Source organism: Gracilinanus agilis, chromosome 4, assembly GCF_016433145.1.
Source record: "Gracilinanus agilis isolate LMUSP501 chromosome 4, AgileGrace, whole genome shotgun sequence".
Taxonomy (NCBI): Eukaryota; Metazoa; Chordata; class Mammalia; order Didelphimorphia; family Didelphidae; genus Gracilinanus; species Gracilinanus agilis.
The window spans coordinates 204,142,121-204,153,513 of NC_058133.1; the positions used below are offsets into that span (position 1 = coordinate 204,142,121).

At 33.8% G+C, this 11,393-nt stretch overlaps 1 protein-coding gene across 1 annotated transcript; it reads right to left on the reverse strand.

Annotated features, from left to right (window-relative positions):
- Positions 1-2,066: 2,066 nt before the first annotated feature.
- Positions 2,067-3,008, reverse strand: LOC123244343 (olfactory receptor 2W3-like). Its single transcript, XM_044672760.1, has one exon. It carries the CDS (start codon positions 3,003-3,005, stop codon positions 2,067-2,069), a length of 939 nt encoding a protein of 312 aa, XP_044528695.1. The 5' UTR covers positions 3,006-3,008.
- Positions 3,009-11,393: the final 8,385 nt, after the last annotated feature.

Below are 11,393 nucleotides of genomic sequence, written 5' to 3' on the forward strand. Positions count from 1 at the left end.
AAAACACTTTACGCAATTAAAACTAGTTCTAAATAACTGGAAAAACATTCATTGTTCCTGGATAGGATGAGCTAACATAATAAAAATGACAATACCCAAATTTATCTGCTTAATTAGTGCCATACCTATCAAACTACCAAAAATCTTTTTATAGAATTAGAAAACAATTATAACAAAGTTCATCTGGAAGAACAAGAGATCAAGAATACCAAGAGAAATAATGAAAAAAAAATTTGAAGGATGAGGACCTAGCAGTACCAGATCTTAAACTGTACTGTAAAGCAGTGATTATCAAAATAATATGGTACTGGCTAAGAGACAGAAGGGTGAATCATCTGGATGATGGTATAAATGACCTTAAAACTAGTGTTTGATAAACCCCCAAATCCTAGCCTTTGGAACAAGAACCCACTATTTGACAAAAATTGCAGGGACAATTGGAAAACAATATGGGGAAAATTGGGTTTGGATCAACATCTTACACCCTATAGCAAGATAAATTCAGAATGGCAAAGTGACTTAAATATAAAGAGTGAAATCATAAATTAGGTGAACGAAGAAGAGTATAACTGTCAGATCTGTGGGAAAGGAAGGAATTTAAGTCGAAACAAGAGATAGAGAACATTGCAAAATGTAAAATGAATGACTTTGGTTACGTCAAATTAAAATTTTTTGTACAAACAAAATCAATGCAAACAAAATTTGAAGGAAAGCAACAAACTGGGAGAACACATTTATAACAAAAGTCTCTGACAAAGGTTTAATTTCCCAAATATATAAGGAACTAAGTCAATTTTACAAAAAAATCAAGACATTCCCCAGTTGACAAATGGTCAAGGGATAGGAATAGGCAGTTTTCACATGATGAAATAAAAATATTAATAAATATATGAAAAAGTGTTCTAAATCCCTCCTGATTAGAGAAATGCAAATTAAAACAACTCTGAGGTGCAAAAGCAATCTGGGATATTAAGTGATTTGCCACTCATACAATTAATATGTGTCAGTAGAGGGACTGGAGCACAGGTCTTACCAACTCTCTTTCGCCATGATATTTCTTCTCATAATATAATAATAAGAAAAAAATCTATTCACTACCATAGAAAGAATCAATGGATTCTCAATGCAGATGGAAGCATACCACTATTCATTTTATCTCCTTTCTGAGTGTTTTCTTGTATTAGTGATATGTATCTTCTTTTACAACATGATAGATGTGTAAATATGTATCACATATATTACTTAGATAACATTTCCTGCCATCTCAAGAAGGGGGAGGAAACCATAAGTTTTCAAAATATGAGAAAACAATGATTAAAAACTATATTGAAATGTAAAAAATAAAAGAAAAACACAATATAACATCACATATTAGATATGATTCTGTTTTTATACTTTCAGAAGCAGTTTTTGAGAAAATATTTGACCAATAAGAACTGAGCATTATTATAATTTTCTCTTGATTATTGCTTTTGGGGTTATTCGAATTCAAGGCACATGGAATGGAGGAGGGACTTCTTAAAATACTTTATCCCAAATACTCAGGTATATAAATATATGCTAAAATATTTATAAAACATGGAGTTATATATTAATTTATTACCTTCACATTTTCTTCCTGCTCCCAAGTGTAACATATCTATATGATGTCTTATATATGATACCCTGTTCATATATAAATATCCAGGAGTTTCACTGACCATTTCTAATACTAGTTCACTGACAGGTTTAAATTTTGACCACTTCACATCTACTTTAGCAGTGTGTCATTTGGGAAGCAAATAGTTTCTTTTTATCACCACCCAAAATCTGCCTCCTAATTGTGACTGTACCCAAGCTTAGATGCCACCTCATATTTTGATCCTGTAAATTGTTACTATACTATCCCCTTCATACTACATACTTGATTCATATACATTTTTGGATTTATTACTCTATGTACATATGTTGTTTATTCCCAGTAAATGTAACATTTTTGAGGGCAAGGTCTATAGTATTCTGGTTTTATATATCTAACCATTAGCACAATCTTTGGTACATAGGAAGCCCTTAGTAGATGCTTCATCTCACTTGTCATGTGAGCCTGCATCTTTCCAAAATAATTTCTTTAATGCGGATTTCACTTCCTTGTTCCTAAGAGTATAGATAAGAGGGTTCAACATAGGAGTCACTAAGTTGTAGAAGAGGGTGAGGAACTTTCCCTGGTCCTGAGATGAGTTGTTCCCTGGTTGCATATAAATGTAAATGATGTTACCATAAAAGAGAGAGACCACAGTGAGATGAGACCCACAGGTATTGAAGGCCTTTCTTCGTCCTGCAGCTGACTTGATCCTTAGAACTGTCTGGGCAATGTATCCATAAGAGATAAGAATAAGTGAGAGGGGTATCAAGACAATTATTACAGATAAGATAAAGACAGTACCTTCCATAGCCACTGTATCCACACAGGCCATTTTGATTAATGCTGGCATCTCACACAAGAAATGTTTCACTTGGCATCTCCCACATCGAGGGAGTTTCATTGTTATAGGAGACATAACCAAAGAGTTGAGGAGTCCAATGCCCCAAGACACTGCTACCAGTTGTACACAAAGCTGGGGATGCATAATGACAGTGTAATGGAGGGGTTTGCAAATGGCAATGAAACGATCATAAGCCATGACAGCAAGAAGGATACATTCTGTACCACCTAATCCAAGAAACATGAAAAGTTGGACAGCACAACCTAAGTAGCTAATGGTTTTATTGGGTCCTCTCAAGTTGAAGAGAAGTTGAGGTATAGAACTGGTAGTGAAACAAAGGTCTAGGAAAGAGAGGTTTGTAAGGAAGTAGTACATAGGGGTGTGCAACCGTGTGTCTAATAGGGAGACCAAAATAATGGTGATATTGCCCACCAAAGTAATCAAATAGAAGATTAAAACTATCACAAAGAGGATATGCTCTAGCCTAGGCCGATCAGAGAAACCCAACAAGATAAAATGATCCTGGAAACTTTTGTTGCTCATGACAATAATATCTTAGAGTGTACCTGTAAGGAAAGGAATAATAATATGTTTAAGTTTTAATAAGGAATAATAATGTATGGCGGAAATAATGCGAATAAAATAGAGTTAAAGATCATCCAAAAATTTCATATATGACTATGAGAAATAGCAGAAAACTTCAGCTAAGTCTTTCCTTCTTTTATCTTTTGCCTTTCATTCATCTGTTTTCTAATTGCCTTTTTTTGGGTTATACTTCATTAAAAAAAAAGTCTAGCTAATTCCTTTACTTGACCCTATATACTTAAGCTATTTATCATTCTGTCTCCCTTTTCTTCCACAGTCAAATTCCTAGAACATGTAGTAAGCATTTATCATTTTTAAGTCATTTCATTCCACTTACTTCTCAGACTTTATTTCCACTGATTGACTGAAATAGTTCTCTTCAAAATTATTAATATCTTGGCATTTCTTAATCACCACTGTTCTACCTTCTCCCATCCTTTATCAAGAAAAAATATAGCCACAGCTTTGCCAATGCTCTTCCTATATTTTTGGGTTTAAACTTTACTCATTTCCACATACTTTCTGATCTAGCTACACTGGCTTACTTATAATTTGTTGAACACAACACTCCATAATTGGTCTCCATGCTTTCCACTGGTTGTCCTCCATTTCTGAAAAAGTCTGCCTCCATTTCTTGATTTCTTGGTTCAAGACTCAACTCAAGGCTCACATTTGAGGGACCTTTCCTACTTCTTGACCTGATAGTCCTTTCCCTCTGAGATTAGCTTGTCTCATTCCATTAGAATGTTTATTCTTTGAGGACCAGGGCTGTTTTTGCGTTTCTTACTGTCCATAGGCCTTAGCAAGTAATAAGTGCTTAATTATTCTTATTAAATGATTGACTGATTCAAAAATCTTCTAATTGGATCTTTTTGAATTTCAGATTCCTTGTAAAATGGGAATAATAATACATATATCCTCTTGCTCAGGGGTTTATTTCAAGGTACCATTGATAATGTATGTAAAGTATTAGAATATGCTATTCAAAGGTAATTTTTAAAAAATTGATTGACAGTTTGGTGAGGCTGATGGGTGATAATATCTAACATTTACATTGTACCTTAAGGTATGCAAAGTATTTTTCATATAACATTTCAATTGCTCATTATAAAACCCTGTGGCACAGCTTTTCTTACCTATACACTTTACAGATGAGAAAAATGAGGTGGTTAGGTAATTGATGACTTTTTATAGTACTTTAAGTTTTGTAAAATGTATTATATACGCAACACTGTATTTAACTATTGCTGTAAGTATTCCAACTAGCCATTGTTTTATGCAATTGAGAAAACTGAAAATCTGAGAATAACTTCCTCACACTCGTATATCTAGTAAGTGCTATAGGGAGAATTCAAACTCAGGTGTTCAGGATTTCAATTCCAGGTTTCTTTCCATTATACAAATAGCTTGTCTACATTATAGCTTGTTGGCAGCAGATTTATCTTTCTAAATGCTTTTAGGAAGTATTGAGAGGTCATTAGGTGATACAGTGGATAGAAATCTGGGCCAAGAGTCAGGAAGACCTGAATTCAGATTATTCCTTAGAAAGTTATTGGTTGTGTGCCCCTAGGAAAATCACTTAACCTTCACCTGCCTCAGTTTCCTCATTATAAAGTGAAGATAATAAAAACACCTACCTCTCAGGGTCATTGTGAATACTACATAGATAAAATTGGTAAGTGCTTAACACAACCTGGCACATAGCAGTACTAAATAAATATTTATTTCCTTCTTTTTATTTTGTATTAAACTAATAAAATTATTTTGTATTTCCTCATGGGCAGAGAAAGAAGAGTTTGAAGTGTACTGGGTGGAAGGGAAAAATGATTCTGAAATGGCCTTTTAAAAAATGCAGAAAATTCTGTCAATTCTATCTCTGCCATGTTTCTTGAATTTATCTACTTTTTTGTCCCTCTATTACTATATTAATTTATTAATTCTTTCATTCAATATTTTCTAAGTGCTTATTCTGAGCATGACACCATTACCTAATATCATGATTAGTCTTGTGAAATTGGAATTACTATTCAATTCAGCTTCCCTTTTCCCAAGAAATAATGAAATAACCTGGGAAATAAAGGTGATCGAACAGAGCACAAAAGTGGCCCCAGCTCAGGCTTGGCGTACTGATGACATCCTGTCCTAGCTCTGCTTCCTGACCTGATAACAAGCAGTTCTGAGCTTCCTGACTTGAGGTCTCCAACTCTTTGTTTCTTGTTATTTTGTTTGAATGACCCAATCCCTATATGCTTTGTTCAAATGTTCCAATCCCCATGTATGTCAATGTTAGCCTGGGAAGCCAGCATGCACACTGCTTTACTCAATAAAAAGGATTTGCATATTTGTGCTTCTGATAATTTTTTTCCTCATGCCTCCCTTTACATTCTCCTTTTATTTTTTTGGATCCAATTTCTCCTTTCTCTAGCACAGAATAGTAGGAAGCACAGAGAATTTTCAATTAGAAGGTATGAGTCATAATTTTGGGTCTATTTTTCCCTGTATGAATTTGGACTAGTCATTTATATCTGAGCCTCAGTTTTTAAATCCATTAATGGAGATAATAATTTGTGTACCTGTTAATTTAGGGTGTGACTATCAAAATAGGATATTATTATGTACATACTATATAATCAATAAATATTTATTGGCTTCTACTATGTGCCAGACATTGTGCCAAGTGCTGGGGATATGAAGACAGGTAAAAAACAGTCCCGTATATGCTACTGTAGTGGCTCTCATAATAATAATAGAGGCAGCATGGATAGAAGGTCATTATCGGGAGGAGGAAGACCTGGGTTCTATTCCCATTTCTACACAAAGTGACGATGTGACCCTGGGCTAGTCACTTAAACTCTCAGTTCTCCAGGTAAATTCTTAAGACAAAGTTACAAGTTATTTACAGATTGATATTAGTAAAGGGAATTCCCTCACCAAGAGTTATTTACACTGATGGCATCATAAGTTGAGGTCCAAAAAATGAAAACTCTTTCACCCCAGAACTCATGGTCTCTATATCCTAATCCTAGACATATAGGAAGTGCTTGTTGATTGACTAGTGAGCGCTTTATTATAGTTTCTCTTTACTCCCAAGTATATTTTCACCAGTCACCTTTGTACTATAATTCAAGCAATACTATCTCTGCTACTGGAACAAGTGTGTCAATCTCCTTCTTTTTTGCTTTATTTGTCCTCACAGGCCTAGGTTAAAGCCTAAAGGATTTGAGATTACTAGAAAATTGGCACTGAAATGATTCAGTCCTATGTGACCCAAGAAGCAAGAAAACAAAGCACATACTGACCATGAAAATAAAAGCAGAAAGAGGCTTGTTGTCCTCATATGTAAGAAATCCATCCCGGCCTGAGGGTAGGACAAATATGTTGGAGGGGGAAACTACCCAAAGTTGGGGTTCAGTTACCCCCAAATCAACTTGGTTGTTAGCAGGTAATTGGTACCGTATATAAAATAGGCCATTCCTAATCAAACCCAGACATGGTAGAAAAGTTTTGAAGGCCCTTTATTGATATCAGGTTTGTATGAAACTTCGGTAGGAGAAATTTTCTATTAGGTGAGAGTGTCTAACATTAACTAAGGGATTAGGAAGAAAATGACTCATGGACCCTGCAGCACATTAAAAGTTCATCAAAACTGCAAACTTTATCTGCCTGACCCAGAATTAAGAGTGGAAAAGTAAAACTGTCTGTTTTATCTATATGTTTCTGTAGGCATTAGGACTTCTTACTGATGCAATATTGGAATCCTATCATTACAAATATCATATCAAATAGTAAGTAAAACATCAAACAATAATCATGGCATCAAGTATATAAAGTTTGCAATGATTATACCTATGGATTCTACTCTCCAACCCCAAACTTTTTAAGCTAAATACCTGCCCTGATCTTCATTCCCTCAAGTATATTATCTCCTCCCATTAGATTTGCCACATAATTAGTGATTAATAAATGTCTTTTCACTCATTCATTCTAGTCAGAATAAGTATGATAATGTCAATCTACTTTTTAGAAACACTCATGAACATCTTATTGCATATTCTTCACCATGTCAATGTGTAAAAAACCTTGAACCCTTGGACTGCATCTCTCAGAATTCTTTCTTCATCCCAAAATTCCTTTTCCCTTTTCGTTTACGTGCATCTTGATGTTACTGTTTATATAGTTCTGTAATTCCTCCCTCTCTCTCTCTTCTTCCTAGTGTGTGGTTAGGGAAAGCCTCTCTTTACTGAAGGTTTTTTCCTTTCCTCTACTTTTCAAGTGATATTTAATAACTCTTATAAAATATATTACGTGGAGTATTGGATATTAATTTTTTTAAATCTACACCAAGACCTCTCAAAATCTTTATAAATTTGCAACAGACTTGACACAATTAATGAATTTGACTTGAATAACTATTCTGTGAAGTAAGTACTACAGCTATAGATAGTTTTGCATAAGCCAAACATGGGGCTTGGAGAGATTAAATGACTTCCTCACAGTCATACTACAAATAAATGTTAGAAATGGCATTCAAACACAGGTCTATATAATTCAAAGTCCAATAATCTGTCCAGTAAACCAGAAAAAAAATACCTAATTTTGAACTCTTCTTTTATCCACATAATCAGAGATGATCTCCCATCCGCAAGTGTTCCATTCACCTTTCATGCATCAAGATGATCACATTTCTATTTTATAATATGTTAGCTAGTTGGCAAAATGAATAGAGCACTTATTTGAAATTAAAAAAAAAAAGACTTGACTTCAAATTTGACCTCCAACATCTGTGTGATTATGGGCAAGTCACTTAATGGCTCTGGCTGCTTCAATCTCCTCATCTGTAAAATGAAGATATTTATTGCACTTACCCTCCCAGTGTTTTTTTGAGAATAAAATGAAATAAAGCTCTTTGCAAACCTGAAAGGAATATAAAAGCACTAGGTATTATTTTTATCTTCACATATTTATCTTAAATCCCCTTACAAATGGTGGGCTTGCGACTACTACCATTCATATTCATATACTAAAGCACTGTATTTCATGCAGTAAAATATTTTAAAATGAACTATAGGAAGGAAATAAACATTATTAAGCATGCTAGTCATCCAACTAACACAGTTTTATAAGTATTAACTCTCAATCTTCACAATAACCTTATTAGGTAAGTGCTATTATTACTCTCATCTTACAGTTGAAGAAACTGAAACAGGCATAAGTTAAGTGACTTACCTCAAGTATACTTGCAGAGTCAGTAAAGATCTGCAGTCAGATTTGAAGTCAAGTCTTCCTGACTTCAGGCTCAATGCTTTATCCACTGTGCCACCTAACTGTTTCTGTAATCACATTAAAACAAAATTGAATATAAGAACTCAATATTGGACTTTTCCCCCCCAAAAGTCACAAAGCGCAGCCACTGAGGGTAAAAAAAAGATCATCATATTAAGCTCCATTTTATGTCTTATATTTCCTTTTCTTTAAAAGTTCCACCATATCTATCAATGGGGATATTCTAAAGAGCCTTACTGTAACCTTTCCATGCTTTCATAGACTATTTTATGCATTGTTATGACAACAACAAATCCATCACCTGATGATCCATGTTGTGGAGTAATATTTGTCAAATTTATCTAGCCTGATCCTTGAACTAGAGACAGGAAGCCCATCACAGGCTTATAGTTGAAGCCTTTCCAGATTTGCAGAACTGCTGGTTTACACATTTTTGACCATCAAAAACTTACTTGTGGTATTGAAAGGAAGCATCAGAGCAGGACTTAAGTGTAATATTTTGCACATAGGCAAACTGAAGCTCAGAAAACTTAGGAGATTGTCTCAGGGTGACACATTAGCATCATGATATAGATCATGGGCTTATAAATATGAAAAGATGATATCCCAAACTGGTATGGCTCCCACTAGATCCAGTAAAGGTGTAGTCAGTTTGAATTATTCTACCTCTTGAAAACTTTTTTTAATCTTTAAGTCAATTTGTTCATATAATCTCCCAATTTTTTCATTTTTTCAAGAAAGGATATAAAAAATCCAGATAAGAAAATAAAAAATAAAATTTCAGTTTTTTTAGTGTTTTATCCACACAGCAGACACTGAAATATTTGGGACATATTATGTAGCAATGTGCATAGCACAATAACAATAACAACAATAACAAGTAGGAGTATTAAGAGGAATAGTAGGAGTAGTAAGGGTAGAAGTATTTTTGCTCTTGAGTTTATGATATTAGGAAGTTTCCTAGGAATTTGAGGAAAGTGATTTGCCCAGGTTCACACAACCAACATGTATCAGAAGGAAGATTTGAACCAAAATGTTAGTGACTTAAAATCTTCTACTCTCCACACTATGGAAAACTGCTTCTTTGTAAGCCTATAGTACCTAATATTCCAAGGTGGTTTGAAGGAAGAGAATAGTGGTATAATGAAAAGAACATTGGATTTTAATTCAGAAATTTCTGCTATGTTATTTTACTACCTGTGTAACTCTGAGCAAGTTATTCTTTTTTAAGTCTCAGGTTCCCCATCTATAAAATGAGGATACTGGACTAAGGGTTGCTTTCTAGTTTTTAATATCAGAACTAACCAGATGTAACTTATGGATTTATTTAGAATAGTATAGTCATAGGCATTATTATTGTTAATAGGGATTTGGAACTTTGTAGTTTCCAAACTCCATAGACCTTACTCATAACTGAATGAAAAGTCATTTCCTTACTTATTTCTTCATATCATAAACTGTTTGCCTCTACTGTTTCCTCAACTCCTAGGTTAATTCAAGATAAACATGGTCTGTTAATTTATCAGCAATATGAAATATCATTAATATTTTAGTATTGGCAGGGAGATATTTATAATTTAAATAGTCGGGGTGGGGGAAAATTAAAGAAACTAGAAGTTTTGCTGTAAAGTGATCCAAACACAACTTGCCTCTTTTCACCTCTCCATGGGAATGGCCTTCAAACCCTTTTCTTCATTGTTTCCATTAATCACAGCTCTGTATCTTTTTATATGCTACAGCTCTGTAGAACTGGTAAAAGGTGATGTTAGGAAGAGATCCCTGTGCTTGATAGTCTTTTCAAGGTGAAGAGAACATCCACATTTTCCTTAAATTTTCTATCTTGTTTCTATTTTTGTAACCTAATCACAGGAAAATTGAAAGAAGAAGTAAGAAACAGAAATAATCCTTGTTGAATCCCAAAATAGGAGTCTCTTTGATTCCTTGGACTTCCGTTAAAAACTTGGTCACTTTTAGCTTTAATTTCTGTTATTGAGTTCCCCTCATAATATAACAAATTTAAATAGCTAAAACATGTTTCCCTCTCCCATAACATCCTTTACTTCTAAAAACCAAAGGAAGGAAGCTACAAATTACTCCAAGTCAGGAATCTCTAATGAGTCTAGTAGACTCCAAAAAGACCAATATTGGAGCAAAAAGACTACTTGTACCCTCCTATAGTTCCCTTAGTTGTTCAAGGATGGAAAATGGAAACTATTGTTAGCTTTATTTGTTCCTTTGGGACATGCCCTTACTAGTAATTAGCTGAAGGTACTGATCTGTCCAGAACTGGGACTCTTGGGACAGCTCCAGAGAGAAGTTAAAACATTGATGCTTTATTTAAAGTTTTAATTGAGAATGAAATGTAGTTTCATTTCAAAAATCTATTTACCCTCAGCTCCCTCAGTTTTTGAAATTGAGATACCTTTTTCATAAGGTAAGTTCATTGTCAAATGATGATACAATGACGATACCAAACTCCTTCTGGAAAGATGAAGCAAAGGAATAGATTTATACATCAATATAACTAAAATTAGTCATTTATGATTTTAAATAAGATTCTGGCATATATAATTTTAAAATATTCAGTATCTTTAAATAAGATTTATACCAGGAATTCAGAGGTGGTTCTATTTTAGGAAAACAAATAAAATAATCATTTTAAAAGCAAAAAAAAATTTCAAGCCACTTAAAAATAATACGTGAAATTTATTTGGCAAAAATGCAGAAACAACATGCTTTTTGGTATTAAAATATAATGCTTTTTGTAAAACAAAATAATTTTGTAAGATAAAAGAAAATAAATGAACACGTTGATGAGGTAGAAGATCTTGTGGAATCTCAAGAGAGAAGAAAATCACAGCAAAATGTTCCTGAATGGTTTAAAAAAGAAATGAAAATTTTGAGATCAGAATTTAGGGCCAGCACAACAGAAATAATGAAATGAATAGAAAAAACAAACTTGAATCCACAGAGACAAGTGTAACAAAAAGACCATGGAGATAACCTTATCTTAGGAAAATAATTTCTGTTTAGATAGATTTGGGATGTCTTGGTTATCAGAGA